The 20,935-nt window shown below is 28.1% G+C and overlaps 3 protein-coding genes across 3 annotated transcripts in view; 2 read left to right on the top strand and 1 right to left on the bottom strand.

Moving 5' to 3' along the window:
* Window positions 1-20,935, bottom strand: part of LOC662235 (uncharacterized protein) — a 109,071-nt gene that overhangs the window by 24,080 nt on the left and 64,056 nt on the right. The window lies entirely within an intron of this gene.
* Window positions 10,632-11,801, top strand: LOC662271 (uncharacterized). The gene is made up of 5 exons (XM_971324.4): window positions 10,632-10,889; window positions 10,944-11,070; window positions 11,119-11,274; window positions 11,329-11,480; window positions 11,537-11,801. The coding sequence occupies exons 1-5, from the start codon at window positions 10,693-10,695 to the stop codon at window positions 11,769-11,771; spliced, it is 867 nt and encodes a 288-aa protein (XP_976417.1). The 5' UTR covers window positions 10,632-10,692; the 3' UTR covers window positions 11,772-11,801.
* Window positions 14,125-15,283, top strand: LOC662311 (uncharacterized). Its single transcript, XM_968417.5, has 5 exons — window positions 14,125-14,369; window positions 14,427-14,553; window positions 14,603-14,758; window positions 14,814-14,965; window positions 15,022-15,283. Exons 1-5 carry the CDS (start codon window positions 14,173-14,175, stop codon window positions 15,074-15,076), a joined length of 687 nt encoding a protein of 228 aa, XP_973510.1. The 5' UTR covers window positions 14,125-14,172; the 3' UTR covers window positions 15,077-15,283.

The following is a 20,935-nucleotide window of genomic DNA, read 5'->3' as shown; positions in this document are numbered from 1 at the left end:
TTATTTTATTTGAAGTTTTCTTTTACAAAACATAAATTCACCCATTCCTTCTGTCAAAATTTTGGGTTTTGTATTGCGCTACTGTAAACCATTTAAATTATATTCCTTTTCTGAAACCAAAAGACAAGGTAAAAACTAAAGGTAGAAACTCTTACAGGGGTTTCAGACATAAATTGTTTTTGCTAATATTTGATTTACCATCCTTACATACTCGTATGTGAAGAATACAACTTGCACTAATATTCCTCTTTAGACTTATGCAAAAACTTCTTAAATAATCAAACACCAAATTTTCTAAATGAGAGAATAAATTAATTTGAATGTAGGACCCTGTTTTAATGTTGAAATCAAAATAAAATAAAATATTTATTCCTTATTTGGGCATTATCATTTTCCATAGAAAAATTTAATTTGTTAGCACAATAATGCTAGGGTTTGCATCAATTTTCTTCTATATTTCAGGAAATGCTTTTCCTGCTAATAACTATTATCAAATTGTTCAGCTGCTCCTTAATTTGAGACTTTTGGAGTTGAAGAATTAATTTTTGTGTCGTATCCAAATCCGTGGTATTGAAATGTAAGTCCATTGTTTCCGGGACGCCATAAATTACTCACTACCCAACAATCCGGGTAATACTCTCCTGTATTGTTCCATACCTAAATCAAACAACGTAGCGGTTTGAATTCTGCATGCGCGCTTCCGGTGAAAATCCGGTACGTTTGTACACTCTAATTCGTGAAAATTACGACAAAACTATGCAACTAATTATACAATGATGTGTCGTTTTAGCATATACGTTGCTGTTTCTATTCAAATCAAGCCATAATCTCGGCATGTCGCGATCGTTACCATCGTCGTTTTCCAATTTAAGTCCGAGAAAACGACGTTCAATAAAATCAAACGACACTTGTTGCAGTTGCGGGACCACATTCAAACATACTCGCCCGGAAACGGAGCATTGCTCTTTCCGGTAGTTTCCGGTGATGGGCCGAAATAATCGAAACATGTCACTTGCAAAAGAAACAAAACCTGCATCCAATGGCCAAAGTTGGAGAAAGACTTGACGAAAAAATGAAACGCTAAATTATTTAGCTCGTTGTGATTGCCCATGAATTATTCAGTGCGTTGTAATATAGGTAATAATTTGGAACAAAAGTCTAAGGTCAAGTTTTTCTGCTGCGCAAGCAAGTTTTCTGCCTGCAAGCAAAAAAAAAACAAAACGAAATTTAATTAAAGCGTATGAGTCATAAATATTAAATAAAATTATTGTACACCATTTCAAATTGCGCCGCATGATAAATTCACTTGTAAAAATAATTTCCAAGTTTTATACTCGCCATTAAAACCATTTTACAGCCGGAAAATTAATTCCGGGGATAAAATTTAACGCTACTATGTCACAACTATATCAGTTCTATTATTTCATCATTTATTCAAGAACAATAAAAACTAATTACAATAAAAATGGACCAAATATTTGCAGGTTTGCCAACTGATTTTCGTCACTCAATCATAATAATAATTCCGGCTGTTGATTGCCCCTTAATGAAGGTTTGACAGCTGTCGCTTTTGACATATACTCCGGTCCCGGACTTTCCCCCTCTATTTTTCCTAAACCCGGAACTAAGCTCCGGGATAATCAAGGAGTTAAGTAAATGAGCGCCATTCCAGTCGATAACTAAACACTAGAACAGTTGTGATAAGCCGAGGGCCTTAGTAACAATTTGTCTGGCCACCCATCGATTATTTGGGGAACAATGCAGGTCCTACCCTTGTTTTTTTATCGAATAATTGCAAGACCTTAGGGGAAAAGGTCCGGCCGCAAAGTGGCGGCTTGCATAAATTTTGCTCGGAGTCGGTTAAAACCGGCCGCTTTTAGTGCATGTTAGTTTCCAGTCGGGGGTCGTAATAAATACGGTTCGGGCTTAAAAACATCGCGACGAGCTAAATCCTCTACTCGTTAGCGGCTACGGAAAGCTCCGGTAAGCTTCTGCCTGCCTTTTGAATAGATTAATCCGGATAAATCGGAAGATACGAGTACATACACCACTCTTCACCTACATTAGACCTGCCCGACCTTTGTAATCGTGGAGTACTCACCGGAAAGCCCGGATTTCGGCCATCAGGCCACCAAGCTACTTATTACGACTCGAAAATAATTGTGTTATTCTGAGCTGGGAAAGAGATTTATTCGATTTTAAGTTACTTACAAATATTTGAATAAAGGTCATTAGAAAACTCGTATTTTTATTACCTGGTATCAAGTGTTGTGTTGAGATAAAGTAGAGAAATGGAAATAAAATTTGAAAGAAAAATACTTTATTTGACAAAAAGGTAATAAAAGTTAGCATATTTGAGCCCTTCTTATGGTTTTGAATATTGAAAATTATGTATAAGAAATCTTGCTTCATTCGTTGAAAATAGAAATAGAAATAGAAATAGAAATAGAAATAGAAATAGAAATAGAAATAGAAATAGAAATAGAAATAGAAATAGAAATAGAAATAGAAATAGAAATAGAAATAGAAATAGAAATAGAAATAGAAATAGAAATAGAAATAGAAATAGAAATAGAAATAGAAATAGAAATAGAAATAGAAATAGAAATAGAAATAGAAATAGAAATAGAAATAGAAATAGAAATAGAAATAGAAATAGAAATAGAAATAGAAATAGAAATAGAAATAGAAATAGAAATAGAAATAGAAATAGAAATAGAAATAGAAATAGAAATAGAAATAGAAATAGAAATAGAAATAGAAATAGAAATAGAAATAGAAATAGAAATAGAAATAGAAATAGAAATAGAAATAGAAATAGAAATAGAAATAGAAATAGAAATAGAAATAGAAATAGAAATAGAAATAGAAATAGAAATAGAGTAGAAATCGTCGTTAACAAATAAGGTAAAAAATCGAAGACATTATTGCCTAAAATGCAATTAAAACTTAATCTATTATTTTCTATGTCGTCGAAGAGTTTTTTATCACTAATTCAATAAAAAATGACAAGTAATTAAAAAACCAGACTGTTGTGCTCATACTAATTTTTATTTTCAAGAGCGATCTCCACTGAAAGGGAGTTAAAGTCGAACAAAATAATGTGAAAGATTTAACTTAACTAGAGCATATTTTTACAACTTTCTACATTGCTTAAAACAAGAAGAAATATTCAATAGTCATGTGATTTTTTTCAGTGTTACCTGATAAGTCCTTGCCCTGTAGACAATTATGAGTACAATTTTTTTAATAGGAGCGATCCTCATGAAACATTCGTTAAACCGAACAAATTAAGTCAAAAAATTTAAAAAACCAGATTGTTGTATGAAAATTAAGTTCGAGCCTAAACTGGAAAAATAATATTCTGCATTGCTTAAAACAAGAAGATTTTCTATTAAATAATCTTGCGTCATTTCAAAGCAAATTTTTTTATAAATTTTACTTCTCATCTCTATTGAGGGCACTTTTTGTTACAAAATAAAATAGTCAAACGAGATATGCCAAAAAATACATTCTTGTGTCGACAAGAAAAAGAAAGATTTCCTTAAAAATAACCCTCGTTTTTATTCAAAAATAAATTGAAAGTCCAGTAATTACAAAAATGCTGCATAGAACTAATTCATTTTCAAGTCTACAATTTTTGGCATAAATTAAATTTTTTGGTTAAAAGAGAGTTTTTTGTTGAAAAGTAAGCTTAAATCGAACAAAATCGGCTATCAAATATTAGTTTTAATCAAAAGTACCCTTGTGGCCTATTTAACACAACACAAATGTAATAAGTAGGTATGCAAAATTTATTTTGTTAACACATCAAAATAAATAAATAAATAAACAGATATCCTCAAAAATATTAAAATCTGCATGAATAAAAAAAATGTGATTTTTGGTGTTATTTTATGCACCAACGTAAAATTTTTTGTATAATAATTATTATTTTTTTGTAAACTTTATTGGCTGTTTGAGCAGTTGTACACACATTAAAAAAACCTTAGCCATTAAATTATATAGTTTTGTACATATAAGTAGAAAAAAGTACTTGTATAATTTGAAACTACTATGAAGTAAGTACTTGAATGAAGCAGGTATTTTTAATTGGAGTTTTGAGTGCTTTTGAGGTACCGATGAAGTCATTAATTAATTTCATTAGACGTAGTAAACATTGGAAATTTTTATCAAAATAAATAAGTATGTTATCTTTTACAATCTTTGACACAGTTATTGATCAGACTGATTTTTTAATGAAATAGTTTAATTACGAGATTTATCTCGACGTAGGGTTTCCACCACTTAAACTGTTTTAGAAAAACAAATCGACAAATTAGTTTCGAAAGTCCTCGAATAGATCAGTTACAGGTGAAACGTCCTTTGGCAATTATGTTAATCTAATGCCCGTCTGGTAGCAGCGACGATGGTTAATTTATAACAGGATAATTGCATATGTGCCATAACCAACTATGGCGGTTATGACATACCGATCTGCATATTACAGCATCGATCCAATAGAAGATTCAGCATTTCCGGTTAAAGCTGCCAAGATTCCATTGCTGGTTATAATAATGGCAGGTTGCGCTTTCTAGTGTGCATAAAATGCATTCCGGTTATAACTTACGATGCAATAAGGATCGAGGGAACACTCAAGTGTGCGCTTTGTTCCTCGTAAATGAACTATGAGTGCAATGGTTGTCAACGGGAGTGTAAATTGTTACATTCAAAACGAATTTTGTTTCAAAAATTGCCACGTAATTAAATAAGCCACGTTTCACGAACTGAAACAATTCTACAGAGGGTTACAACTAAAGTAAGAAACACGCTTTAATTTATTAAGCAGTTGGTCCTTCAAAGCAAAAACTCGAAAAAATACAAAGAGTTTATCTTTTGGGTTTAATGCTTATAGTCAATGTCAACTTGCATATTTTCTAAAGGAAAAAGTAGTTGAATTAGAACACTAGTTTAGATATTTGAAAATTTGAAAAAAAATCAAATCGCCAAATAACAACAAAATTTTCATTATGTGATCTCTTGTATCAGTTATAGCAGTTATAGCTAATTCGCAAAAGCAGGGAAAAAATTCAAATGAATAATAATAAGAATTACATACAGATTTTAGGGCAATGAGTTCATGAAGAAAAATCACATTTAAGAAATATCTTTGTGATTAGTAAAAAAACAAAAGTATGATAATCCCACAAAGACTTAACATCAAATAAAAAATGAGCTACTCCTATTTTAATTTGTTTTTTTAAATCAGTTTCCCATATAGTATTAAAAAATGCTCTAATAAATCTATTAAATTGTCTTATCACTTATTTTTCAAATTTTCCCCTAACTTAGTAAATTTTTCACTGAAAAATACTGCCAAATTCACAGCAAATAATGCACTTTTGAGTTGCTTTAACAATTTCATCATATATGAAACACCAGTACAATAATTTAGTAGTCTTTTTATAAAAAAAATCACAAAAAATAATACATTTTTCTATGTAAATCCGTTAGAAAATGCTTTTAGGAAATTTACTAAACACTTATGTTTATTTCAAAATTTATCATAAATATCCTGTATGGCTTTGTAACCAAAGTGATTTTCTGAATAACGTAAGTGAAAGTACTTTATTTTGTAGAAGAATTTTTCTTGTGTTCATTCTTTAAAAAACTTTTATGTGGTGAGATTATCAGCTGTTATCTTTTGGATCAAGTTAGCATTATAGTAACTAGAGTAAACAATCGAAATTCTGTTACATTTTATTTTTGCCTTAAGTCATCTAACTTCTCCATTTTTTTTTCATAGTTTGACTTTTACAGTATTTTTCCTCGTAATTTATAATGTTTTATTATTCCTTGTCTTGATTTAATTTAGAGATTTTTTTACTTTTTTCTCATACGTTACCTTTCTGTCTTTTTTGTTGTTGTTTGTTTTCTGTATTTTTGTCAAAATACATACTTCTGCTTTAACGTTCCATTGTAAAGTGTTCCTAAATTAAAAAAAAAAATATCGCATTCGATTTTTTGCTTTGTTTTGGCAAAATACTTCAAATTTAGTAAAATAAAAAATGATCATAGAAACATTCAAACCGAATTTGCGAGCAAATTTTCATTTTGTTTAGGCAAATTCTCGCAAAATTTTAGTTTTTTCTTTTAATTTAGAATGTTATTTTTCAGCGAGAAAGCTATGAAATTCTATTAGAAGTCATTTTTAGAACATAATCTTTTACCAAAAAAGTTATAGTAGAGTGCTATTAAATTTTTTTTTTTTGAATAACCCGAAAACTAAAATAAATTTCGAAAAATATTGTTCTTGAAAAAATTATAATTTTTAAAGTAGTTACAAAACGCTTCTTGGTTCCATACTTTAGCTATCACTGTAATGAAATGGAAGTGAAAAAATGTCGATCCACACCAAAAACTTAACCCTTATTTGTATTTTGCGGATTTTTGTAAATAGTTTTAACAATCGAACTGTTGACTTGGGATTGACGTTTCCGATTAGTATAATTTTCGACTAAAAAAATGGCATTGCAAGTTATTAAAAAAAATCATAACAATAAATTTTCTGAACTCCAAGTTCTAAATAGATAGTTTATTCCCAAAACGAAACGACTATAGAATAATACTATACTATACTAAATTATAGTAGAATAATAGACTCTATATGTGTTTGAAAATTGTTTAAGAATTTCTTAAAACTAAGTGAAAACTTGTTGGCAAATTAGGTTCAAACTCTCTATTTTAACTTTTGACCATCTTTAAAAATTAATAATCAATTTTTTGCTGAAAAATAATAGAAACAAAAATGTGTTTAATAAAAGTTTTTTCTAGTGTGGTAATTTTTTCACTAAGGGCCGCTTTATACAAAACTTTGTTAAAATTTAATTCGTTGTTAAAAGTTAACGACGCGAATGGACCAATCACATATATTCATTTTGGTCACGTGACCAGTTAATTTAACGCATTTAATTGCAAATTAAATTAATGACGCTTCTATAAACCGGTCCTAAAAAACGTTCCTAGATTCACACCAAGTAATACTCGTAGATACACAATACTACATTCGTCATTCGTCCAAAGGTTTTTTTACTAGTTTATGTTAAATTTTTCAAATTTTCTAAGTTTCAACGTTAAAAAAACTTCCTAAATGAACAGAAAATCTTACATTTTAGTTTACCAATTTTGTACTACGTTTAGGCAATTTTTTTGAAAAAACACTGCTGTAGATAAAAAAAGTGTTGAAAGAACATTCTTATATTTTAGACCTATTTTAACGATTTAAATCTCATTTGAACCAAGCTGTGTGATCATAAATTATTATTGATAAACTTTTTTGGATAAAATGTGAGTAATTGTGGTAATATTTTAAATGAAACAGATGATCTTTTCTCTTGATAGTTTAACAAAGTTCGGTAGTTAATGGAAGGAAAATAATTAGTCGTGAAAGCTTGTTACGTTACGTAAACTTATACCAGTTAGATAATAATTTTTTACTTGAAGTTAAAATCTCAAAGCTAGTTAAGTTAGTGAAGACAATGGCGCGCACTTTTGAGCTTCTTGAGGTAATTCGAGTGGAATAATAACCGACTGAAGTAAAATTCCCTTCACAAATCGACTTTCAACGCACCGTATTACATTAATCCAGTCGGCGCTTGCTCTCCTCATACATTTTCATATTTTAATTCTTTTGGCGCTTTCGAGCTTAACTGAAACAACTTTATGATCTTCGAAGAGTTGTGCAGCTTTTATGAATTTTTTTCCGACATCAATTACGTTGTGGTCGTTGGAATAATAAGTGCCGGCCTTAATTACCCCTTTTTAATTGTAATTAGACAAGAAGACTAGGTGGGGTAGAGTCTGGGATCTAATCTGTCTCAGCAGGGGTTGTAATGTTGTAGACACCTCATCTTTCAATGTTCGGCTATTAATCGACGTCTTGCAACCCCTCCGGATCATAAATTTCCGACGATACGAAAAACTAATCCTATTCAGATCAGGGTGCAAGGGTGACTTTTAAATAAATTAATACAAGCAGGTGGAAAGTCGGTCGTTTAAATATTTGATCTGGCTGATGACATGAGGCAAGTTCAAATAAAGATTAGATGGGGTTTTTCCTTTTACGATTGATTCGAGAATCGCAAATTGTCCATGAAAATTTGATTTTTCGCGCGACTTTTCCTCCATAATATAAGTTTTTATGAGATTCTCCAGACGGTTCTTTGAGTTTTCGAAGATAATAAACGCCCGAAGGATCATATAGAAAAACTTTTCAGGGGTGAAACTGACGTATGGCCTGCGAATTAATTCTTATCTCAGATATTTTGGTACAAAAATCGATATTTGATAAATTACAAGTTGAATTTCGGAGCTATAAACTCCTTGATCGTACAGTGTGTTCTGTCTGAACCCCAAATTAGAAGTGTTGTGATTTCATATAAAGATATTTGCTGAAAGTTTGTACTCACCCGTAAATAACTTCGTTATTTTAGATAGTAAACTACGTTTTTAGATTATTACAATTGTTCTTAAAAAATCACCCTTTTCATCAGCTTTCTCTATACTTAATAACTTCAGCCGTTTACGAGGTACTTACACTTTATTTTCTGGATTTGGATTCTCGTTCCAAAATCAGTAACTTTATTCTTTTAAATAATTAGACATTTGAAAAAGAAAGCTTAAGACCTTTCTTTGGTATTTCTGAATTTCCTAGAATGTTATCTAGGTTACGTTCAGAAAACTTTAAATATCTAATCATAATTTTCATAAATGAAATGCTCCAATTTTTATTTCACTAGATGAAAGAGAACTTAATTCAGCATTGATCTATGTTTAACAAATAATAAATTTCAAGTTATCTTAACTTTTTTATTACAAAAAAATAATATGGGATATTAAAGTTTTTCAGATGAATATTAGGAAATATTATTTATATTTATTTAATTTTGAGCAGGGCGTGTCCTTTATTCAATAAAAAAAAATAAACATATCAATAAATTAAAGCGTCAGAATTAACTTCTAGTTCTTTTAAATTATAAAGAAAAAATCTAAATTTTTTTCAGTTACCCAAATTTGATTTTAAACTTATTAAATATAATAATAAAGAAAACATTATTGATTTTTAACGATTTAAAAAAATATAAAATGTAAATACCTCGAAAGCCGAATAAATTATGTATGAAAAATAAATAACAACTTTCTTAGAATTACTCGAGTTTGAAAAGAACGCAATAAAAAACATAGCTTTCTATTTAAATAATTAAATTATAGTTATTAATAAGCCGAGTGCGAAAACACTCGCATACGCTCGTTGCATAATGACAGCCTTCGAACTTTAAGCGTTTTTGTATAAGTGTTAAAAGATTTTAACTTAAAACACGTTGCTATGGGAAGCGTGATTTAAAATAGTGAAAACACGTTGCTATCGGAAACGCGTTTTAAAATGGTGTTTATAATCTAAGATCTAGATATTAAAAAAACACCTTAAAATATTACCAACAAAAAAAAATAACTAAAGTAACAAGGCTCGTCTTAAGAATCCTAAAAATATTGACCAAATTTTCAGAGGAAATCATTATCTCTTCTTTAACTTATTCCCACTCTAATAATATTGATATCTATATGGTTTTATAAGTTTACAAATTTTCCAAGTAATAATGTAAACATAAAGATGAACAATTATTGTCTATTTGAAAGTAGCAACTTAAGAAAACATAAAATTGCCCTCAAAATCATAAAAATAAGAATTTAAGAATAGTAACAAAATTGTGTTTCTTGATTTTCTTTCTTCCGTCAATTTTTTTAAGTAGTATTTTTACTTAGTTTTAAACTCATTGTATATTATTTCAACTTATCTTCTTCTCTAAGCATTTTTGATTTTAGTTTTTCGTCTTTTTCACTTCCGTTTCACATGTTTTTCTTTAGATTTACTTTAAATCGGCTATAAAATGTGCAAGTTAAACATAAAAAAAGTAAAAAGGTAAACTTGCGAAAATATAAAATTGATACCAAAATAGAAAAACCCAAAAATAGTTATCTAAGAATGTAAAAAATTTTCTCGGTTTTTATAATCAATGTTATTTTTGTGATTATTACTATTATTTGTTTGTTTTTATTTCTATACTTTTGTGGCATTGTTTTTTCTTTTATTACTTGTTCTGTCTCTATTTTATCTCTTCTCCTCTTCTTCTCATCTTGTCTAATAATTTTTAATTCTTTATTTTTCTTATTTAGTTAATTTTGTTCCAATTAGAATTTAGAGAAAAATACTTTTCTTGCTTTATTAAACATTTTTGCTTTTTTGTTCATTTTTTATTATATGTTTCGCTGTTTTGTACAATATTCTATACTTTAACTATTCTTCAAATTATTATTTATTATTTTCTTTTCGTAATATCAAATGTTCTATATATAAACATTTCAAATAACAGTAGATCATCTCGTTTTCATTTCTTAATTAAAAAGTTGATTTCAAGATAAGATTAGAAACATTTAAGTAGTACTCTCTTTTCTTAACGAAAATGTCACACTGAATGAAAATTAATCATATTATCGCTCAAACAATATAATAATTTTAATTAATTTTGATTTTTGATTAATGAAGTAGTACAACTAATGATAAGAGACCCCCTATATATATATTACGCACTACTGCCAGTTCTTCACAAAATCAAAAACAGTCGTCTTACTACAATATCAACGAAATCATCCAAGATGAGAAAAGTAATCCTTGCAGCTTTCTTGGTAGTCTGTGTTTGCGCTTATCCATCTCCGAACAAGGAAGTCGATGTTGCCTTTGAAGAAATCATCTTCAGAAATATCCCAAATATCAGAAAACAACTCTCCAACAAACCCATCACAATTTCCGACGAAGAATGGAAAGATATTATCGACATCTGCAAACCCAGCCAGTAAGTATTTGAATTGTGTTTTTATTTGTTTCTGTAACAATTTTTTGATGGTAGACCTAGTGATGGTATCCAAGACAACGTAAATGCTTGCATCGATAAATTGTTTAGCATTGTTGATGGATTTATTGCCCAAAATTTCGATCCATTGCCTCTCAAAGACATGCATGCAGGATTCAATTACGTAGGTTTTGAGAAAAAAATTATTGACAAATTAAAAATATCATTACAGACCCTGATTATAACCTACCATGGAGAGCTGGATCTGACCAATGGTAAATTGCTGGGTTTTTCGACACTACATCGTACTGACGATGCAAAGTTCGACTTTAATATTTTCAACCTAACTGCAACTGTTGGAGTAGGATTCGGTTTTGACCAACTTGGAGTAAGAATCAAGTTTTATTTCCCATAAAGTGTAAAACTTAATAAAATTTCGTAGTTTACCTATGACTACAGTGCAAAAATTATGAACCTGGGGCCCAAAGGAGGACTTGAGGGCAGTGTGACCGATCTTGCAATGAATCTAGAAGTTGGGTTCGATTTCAAAAACAAGGCTTTGACTTTGAAAGATTTCAGCATCACTAATTCTGGGTAAGTTTCTGGGTTTTTGTTTATAAAAATTTGTAAAAAATTGATTTTTCCTACAGAAATATTACGTTTAAATTCACTGGACACGCAATCGTCGACTGGCTGCTCAACTGTTTGACCAAACTGATCACAAAATTAATGAAAGGCTTGATTTTGGAAGTGATGGAAGATGTTGTTGGAGGTGCCATAGATGCACTTATTGACGCAATTAACAACTACTGGCACAAAACTCCTCTACTCTATGACGTCTCAGAATACCACAAATATCCCATTGTCAAATTTAATGTCGCTTAAGTAAAATAAAATACAAAACTCTATTTCCAACACAGTTTTTTATTCATAAAACTAAAGAGATAAATATAAAACCAAAAAAAATAAAATAGAACTGGTTTAGAAGATAAAGAAAGAAAACATTAATTAATTTTTTTAAATAAGAACATGAAGACTAAAATTAAGAATACATAAACCACAATAAGTGTGTAAATAGTAAAAGATAAATTAAGGACCTAACACCTAATAAAGCCAAAATGTGTTACTAGTACAAAAAAAGACAACACAAAAACAAAAAATAAAAAAAAAAAATTGAAAAATACAGAAAACACGCACAGTGAGTATTAAATTAATGTTTGAGAAGATCTTAAAAAAATTACTAATGATAACGATTTAATTAATAAAGAATAGACAGTATAAAATTTAAATTCATAGTTGCCAACTGTTTAAATGTTATAGTTGACAAACTCTGTACGGTGTTAATATGAATTTAAAAATAAAAATAAAAAGGGCATAGAAAATCTATGTTGTAAAATCAACAGAATGAAATAATTGTAAAATAAAAATAACACATTTAAAAAACTTTAAAATAAAGATAAACATGACACTGGAACAACAGTAAATGCGAAATAAATTAAAAACAAAGTATGCATATCTTTAGTTGCTAAAATCAAGTAATGATGATTTTATGAAATTTTTTACATGTAAATAGGTATTTAAAAAATTGTGACACACATTTAGAATATACAAGTTAAAATAAGGTTAAAGTATAATCAATGAGCTTCATTTTCAATAATTTATTGGATATTTTATTAAGCAATGGCTCCATGTCTTCACCCAATGATTTAGTCTCCGTGGCAAGGCATAGAAGAAAGAAAAAAAACCTAAAGCAAAAGTTTCACGGACATAGATATAATAAAAAAGCAGCAAATTAAACATAAAACTACATAAAAAATCATTATAAATGTCTAAAAAATATTGAAAAACAATTAAAACAAATTTTATAAGAATTTAAGGATTTTAAGTACAACTCGGAAGGCGAAGTTTGTCTAGCAATTGCTATTTAAAATTAAAATCACTAACGAAAATAAAATAAATTAATAGATAAATAGATAAGTAGACAAATAAATTAAATAAAATGTACAAAATCTCTTTGTTATATATATTAAATAAAATTAAAAAAGATAAGACTATTGTTAGAATATATAAGGTCAGTCTAGTAACAGTATTTTTTACTATTAATTCAAAAACTAATGATCAGAAAAAATCAGTGTTCGCCATGAAATACTCGTACTTTATATTTTACAATTTTTTCAAAATTTATCCACAATTTCTTACAATTAAATTAATTACTTGTAATTAATTAATTATTGGATTACTGTTAAGTCCCTGTAAAAACTAGTACCTATTTTTTATAGTATTTTAAAACAAGCGATGCGTAAATATTGTTTTGTGGAATAAATACGTAATAAAGTCGATAACTACAAAAATTAATTAATTATTTAATAGAAAAAAGAAGAAAAATATATTAAAAAACGCATTTACCTTTACAGACAGAAAACTTAAGTATACAGCAAGTAGGGAATGATTTAGCAAAAATTTAAAAAAAAAAGAAAATAGCAAAACAAATAGATTAAGCAAAATTTATGTAAACCAAAAATGCCTAGTTTTCCCAAAAAATCGTTCTGAAATTAAAGAACCGCTGAACTAGAATTATATAGAAATTAGTATAAATTTTAATACTATTGACAAAACAACAAAGGTAAATTAACTTCTTGGTCTACTACGTTATACTTCTACTTCACTTTGTGTTTTGTTATAAATTTAACGAAAAAAAACCTTTTTTTTGTCAAGACCGGTATTCGAACTTCCAACACAAATGAACATGTTAAGCACAATTTTGAAAAATTCTCAAAACGCCTATGCTCCACCATCTCCAAAACGTTTTTGAAATATAACAAAAAAACTTTTAACAGACTCACTCTGTATATTTCAACTGCACTGCAAGTTTACCTTACTTTCTCATTTCTCTCCCAATTTATTTTTGTATTTTTTTACATTATGATGCTGTTCTCACTTGAGTTACAATATTATCACACATTCTATTTATAAACATTCCAAATACTAGGTGCTCTTCAGATCTAGCCAAAAGTAGCTTCATGGTTTTAATTTTTAATTAACATTAAGTTGATTTCATGATAAGATTGGAGACATGTAAGTACTCTGTTTTCCTTACAAAATGTCACACTTAATGAAAATTACTCGTTTTATCGCTCCAACAATCTAATAATTTTAATTAATTTGGGTTTTTAATTAATCAAATAGTACGACGGATGATAAGACCTCCTATATATACACACCACTGCCAGTACTTCACCAAACCAAAAACAATCCCCTTACAAGAATATCAAATAAATCAACCAAGATGAGAAAAGTAATCATTGCAGCTTTCTTGGTGGTCTGCATTTGCGCTTATCCATCTCCGAACAACGAAGTCGATGTTGCCTTTGAAGAAATCATCTTCAGAAATATCCCAAATATCAAAAAACAACTCTCTAACAAACCCATCACAATTTCCGACGAAGAATGGAAAGATATTATCGACATCTGCAAACCCAGCCAGTAGGTATTTGAATTTTGTTTGTTTATTTGTTTCTGAAACAGTTTTTCAAATGGTAGACCTGGTGATAGTACCGATGACAACGTAAATGCTTGCATCGATAAATTATTTAGCATTGTTGATGGGTTTATTGCCAAAAACTTCGATCCATTACCTCTCAAAGACATGCATGCAGGATTCAATTATGTAAGATGTAAAAAATAATCTTCTTGATTTTTTTTAAATATCATTATAGACCCTGATTATAACCTACCATGGAGAGCTGGACTTAACTAATGGCAAATTGCTGGGTTTTTCGTCACTCCATCGTACTGACGATGCCACGTACAACTATGATCTACTCGCTCAAACAGCCACTATTGCGGTTGGATTTGGTTTTGACCAACTTGGAGTAAGAATGGAGTTTTAATTTCGATAAAGTGTAATAATCTAATAAAATTGTCTAGTTCACATATGACTACAGTGCAAAAATCATGAATCTGGGGCCCATTGGAGGACTTGAGGGCAGTGTGACTGATCTTGGCATGAATTTGGAACTTGAGTTCGATTTCAAAAACAAAGCTTTGACTTTGGAAGATTTCAGCATTACTGATTCTGGGTAAGTTTCTGGATTCTGTTTATAAAAATTTATAAAAAAATGTTTTTTTTACATAGAAAAATTACATTTAAATTTACTGGACACGCAATCGTCGACTTCTCAACTGTTTGACCAAACTGATCACAAAATTGATGAAAGACTTGATTTTGGAGGTGATGGAAGATCTTGTTGGAGGTGCCATAGATGCCATCGTTGACGCAATTAACAACTACTGGCACAATACTCTTCCATTCTACGATTTTTCAGAATACCACAAATATCCTATTGCCAAATTCAATGTTGCTTAAAAATACTAAAATAAAGAAATGCTTTTTCTAATACTGTTTTTTATTCAACACCATTTTTGCTAAAAATAAAGTGATAAAAATGAAACTAAAAAGAAACAAAACATAAATGTGAATTAATTAGAACATAAAACTTAAATTAAAGAACTAATATAAATTAAAGTCAAAAGTAATATGTAGTACAAAGTTTTGAGAAACTCCACAAAAACAAAGTAAAAATTAACAACATATAGAATAAAAAAATCAGAAAAAAACAAAAATTGCGCAGATTAAAATTATCAATAATAAAGATTCAAGTCATGGAGAATGAGCAGTATACAGTGAAAATTCAAAATTGTCAATTGTTTTAACGTTTTAGTTGATACACTCTGTATGGTATAAATATAAATTAGAAAAAAAATTAGACGGGCATGGGAAATCTAAAGTCTTGTACGATAAATAAAATAAATTGGTAAAACAAAAGTACCACAATAAAAAAAACATTAAAATAAAGTAAAAACAAAGTATGCATTCAATCAAGAAAAGAAAGCAAAAGTTTAGTAGAAATAAATCAAATGATAAGCAGAAGCCTAAGTTGAGGTAAATAAAAAAAGAAATCTAAAATTAATAATAATTTAACATAAAACATAACAATATATAATAAATGTCTAAAAAAAATTAAAAAACAAATAAAATAAATACTATAAAAGTAATAATAATAATAATAAACCAGCTTTATTTGAATTGTAATTACAACTCTAGCAATTACTTAACTCCAATAACAAAAATAGGTAATTAAATAATAAATAGACACAAAAATAAATAGAAATAGAAATTAATAAATAAATGTATGAAAATTGCACTGTAGTTTAAATACAGAATATAAAATATGCAACAGAAAAGAAATATATTAAATAAAAGAAAGTTAGTGACAATACTGTTGTATTAAAATATAGAAGATGAGTCTATTGAAAGAATTTTTTACTGTAACTCAAAAACTACTAATAATAATCAGACAAAATACAGCGTTTTCTATGAAATGCTTGTACTTTTTTATTTATATTTTTTAGAATTATTTTAAAATTTCCTAATAATTACTTAAATAATGATTTAATTACTATTAAGTCGCTACAAAGATTATTGTGTGTTATAGTATTTTAGAACAAACAATGCGTAAATATTGTTTTTGTGCAAAAAATCATAAAAACACTCTTCCAATCTATAATTTTTAAAAATATCCCAATGTCAAATTCACAACTGCTTAATTAAACTAAAATAAAAATACTTATATAATTTCCAATAAAGTTTTTTATTTACCAATTAAAATAATAAAGAAAACGAAAAAGCCATATTCCAATTAGATAAAATAAGAATAGACATTTAAGAATAATACTACGAAATAGCATGAACAAAAAATTACAACAAGATGAAAACAAAATTAAAATAAAAAAAATGTAGTAGGTAATACAAAACCAAAGAAATTTAAAATGTAGACAATCATAACAATAACACAAAAAGAAAAAAAAAACAAACTACAAATAAAATAATAATAGTTTAAATGTAAAACAAACCGAATATAGAAGAACAAAAATAGAATTTGTTACAGACTTTTAACAAAAAATTACTAACAAAAATTTAATTAGCGCATAATAATTTAATGAAACTACAACTGCATGTTGTTTGTTTAAACTTTAGACTTAAAACGCTCTGTAGGGTTAAATATGAATTCCCCTTAGAAACTAATAAACACAAAAAGTAGGTTTTTATAACGTAAAATAATAATTTGGTTAATTTACTAAAACAAACACACAACATTTGAAAATTGTAAAAATATATGTGTAAAGAAAGTCTTGTAAAAAAAAAATTGTATATCAGATAGAAGTAACACAAACAAAGATACATAAACAAAATGACATAAAAAATGTTACAATTAAAAAAATAAAAAAATATCTAATAGATAAATACTCGTTTATCATAAGGGGTAAGTCTGCTACAGTAGGTTTCACAATATGTTATCTCAAAAACTAATAGATGCACCAAATAGAGCGTTTTCAATAGATTACTCTGTATTTTTTTTGTTTTTATTAATTAAAATACTAATTACTTAAAGTTTTATGAAAACATTTAAGCATAGCTTCTTCTCGGATGACACATGAAGTAACAATTTTTCTAGCTACAGTAATTAACTAATTCATTCTTTCATTCATTTCAATTATAAACAATGGTATAAAAATTTGAAAAAATCAGAATAGAAAAAAAATACAAAGTATTTTATAGCAAACACTAAATCCTGCGTAATTATTACTTTTTGTGATATAATAAGAAAATAAAAACTTCTTTTAGTAGACTGCAGAAACAAAAAATAAAAGTATCAAAAATTTTTTTCTCAAAATTAAAAGAAAAATAGAGAATAGACAATAAAAGTCAAATTCAATGCCGTTTAATAGAAGAAAAATAAATAAGTATAATAGAGTTTTTTGTTTGCAAATGTTAGTCGGGACCCTGTAGATTTCAGGTGCATTTGTAACTGGAATGGATGGCGTCGCGACGCGATGGATACGTCACGACGCAATCCTAATTTATGACACGTAACCTGTCCGGAAAAAATATAGATATAACAGATGATAATAAATAATACACGACGTGGATTATTTACGAAACGAGTTTCTAAAATTGTAGTGTTTTTGTTGGTAAAGCTGCAAAGTTGTCCTGAAACGATCAATCCTGTCAACTTTATTAAATGATGGAACTAATAGCAGATCCGAGTTGAATTAAGGTTGCAATTAAAAGTTTATTATTTGGATGAAACGCTTCGATTTTCCAACGCGTCACAAAGTGGAAAAATATTTACATCTTATTCAAACTGAAATAGATTTCTCATTACAAGCTTGCACGTCCAACTTTATCGGATTCCTGATTTACTGTGCGAAATTTTAAACAAAACTGTTGAAATTATAATACGGGAAACACGTGTCGAACGGTTTTTTGGCAAAATAAAGCATCAAAAGTTTGAAACTTGAATAACAGAAACTCCGAAACAGGGAAATGATAAATGATTAAAACTTCCTCTCTGCAATAATTACTTCACACTATTTGATCAAACTTCACAACAATTTGTTTGCATTTGGAAAGTTTCGTGGGACATTTAAGCCCATGATGCGGGAACAATGTTCGAAAAAAAAAACAATGAAGGTCGCTTTAAGGTCCATACAAATAACGAGCAAATAATTTATTCCATGCATATTTAAAGGTCCGGATCGATGAGAGAGCAGCTTTTGACGTTTCGAAACTTGTTCGAATAAATGTGATAAAAGCAGTAACCCATCTAATTAAACCGGTATGTGTGACACCACCTCCCCCTACCACTCTAATTACTAACACCGCCATCTCGTTGCGATAGAATTAGTTGCGGGCTTATTCTACCCCGTCTTGATTAATCTTCAACTTGAAATTAAGGAACTCGTTTGTTAAACAATGAATCATTTAGATTAGTGCCCAAAATTCTATGCGAGCGACTGAATTTTTACGGAATTTAGCAGATGTGCCCTCATGTTATGTTTTATGGATAATTAATTCATACACCCGGAAGCTTTGAATCTCATTCCACTTTTTTGCCAGATTTTACATGTGCTACGCTCTGGCCTCACTTTTTGCAGATAGCATTATTCTTCCGTTTTATACAGTGCTATTACCCCTTTGTTCCTACTAATTATTTAGTAAAACAAGTAAAAAGTAGTCAACTTCAATCAATTTTAAGAAAACTTTGATAAAATTTATCAAAGAATCGGTCCATTGAAGCGTTCAATTGATCACAGATTCTTGCCTGTCATAATCAATTATCGTACGTCGAACGTTATCGTTTCTCTACAATTACTTCTTTGACATTACACGTCGTAAATTATTCTTCACAACGAGCAAATTTATACTGAAACGGCAATAAAAAGGCGAGTTCAGTTCAGAAAACCAATGAGTCAAATGTAAAATTCATTAAGTTTTTTTCGATAAAATTACAATTATTAATAACCATTCGGTTATATAAAAAATTAAATTAGAAAAAAAGAACAAAATGAAACGAGCATAGAAAATCTATATCTAAAATAAATAAAATAAAGTGGTTAAACAGTAGTAACACAATCAACAAATATCAAACTGAAAATAAGTATAATAATAAAACAGAAGTAGAGACAAAACAAATTTAAAACAAATTATGCAAAAAAGAAAAGAAAGAATTAAAGCGAAAGTTTAACAAAAACAGACCATAATTCTCAACAAATACAACTAACTTCTTTGTCACTACAAGTCCTAAATTATTATTCATCAAGGCGAGCAAATTTATACTGAAACGGCGATATAAAGTTGAATTTACTTTAGAAAAACAATGAGTCAAATGTAAAATTCATTAAGTGAATAAATCAAGAGGAGAAAGTTTTTTTCGATAAAATTTAAATTACTAATAAAGATGTTGAATAGACTCTGTATGGTATAAATATAAAATAAATTAGAAAAAAAAAAAGATATAAAATGAAACGGGCACAGAAAATCTAGAATTTTATATGATAAATAAAAAAAATGGTAAAAACAAAAGAAACACAATCAAAAATAAATAATAAACATGAAAATGAAATAAAAATATAAATAATAATTTGAAAACAATTTGAATAATTTGAAAACAATGTATGCATACAAGAAAAAAAAAATAAACCAAGATAAAAAATCCGAAGTCTTATAATAATAAATATGTACAATAAAACGGTAAAACAAAAAAAGTAACTCAACAAAAAAAAACATTAAACTGAAGACAAACATAAAAATAAAACAGAAATAAAAATAAAATAAAAGTAAAACAATATATGCATACAAAAAAATACTAGTTAAAGTAAAAATTTAACAGAAATAGACAATAATTCTTCAGAAGTAACGTCCTTGAAACTACACATCGTTAATAATAATTATTCATCAAAGTAGGCAAATTTAAACTGAAACGGCAATATAATGTTAAGTCATTTCTGAAAATCGATAGGTCAAATATAAAATTTATATAAGGTAATGTTGTTTAATAATGTTTAGTATAAATATAAAATAAATTAGAAAAAATAACAAAAAATTAAACAGTCATACAAAATCAAGGGTTTTGTAGAATATATAAATACAATAAAATAGTAAAACAGAAGCAACACAATCAAAAAAGATTAAAAACTTAAGATAAAAATGACAATAAAACAGAAACAAAAACAAAATAAATTAAAAACAAAGTATGCATACAAGAAGAAAAAGGAGATACTTAAAGCAAAATTTTAACAGAAAGACCACAATTCTCAATAATTAACTTCTTTAACTCCACACGTTGTAAATTATTTTCAACACAGACAAATTTTCTAAAATAACGACATAAAGTTGAAATCAATCAGAAAACAATCAGTTAAGCGTAAAAAATTCCTTAAGTAAATAGATCAAAAAAAGAAAATTTTTTTTCAATAAAAATTGAAATTATTAATAAAAATTCAGTTAATGTTAAATAGACTATGTATGGTATAAATATGAAATAAATTAGAAAAAAACACAAATGAAACGAGCATAGAAGATGTAAAGTCTTGTAAAATAAATACAATAAAATAGTAAAACAGAAGTAACACAATAAAAAACATTAAACTAAAGATAAGCATGACAAATGAAACAAAAACAAAGAAAAAATAAATTAAAAGCAAAG

This window comes from Tribolium castaneum, chromosome 6 (genome assembly GCF_031307605.1).
Source record: "Tribolium castaneum strain GA2 chromosome 6, icTriCast1.1, whole genome shotgun sequence".
Taxonomy (NCBI): Eukaryota; Metazoa; Arthropoda; class Insecta; order Coleoptera; family Tenebrionidae; genus Tribolium; species Tribolium castaneum.
This window is presented reverse-complemented; position numbering and strand designations above follow the sequence as displayed.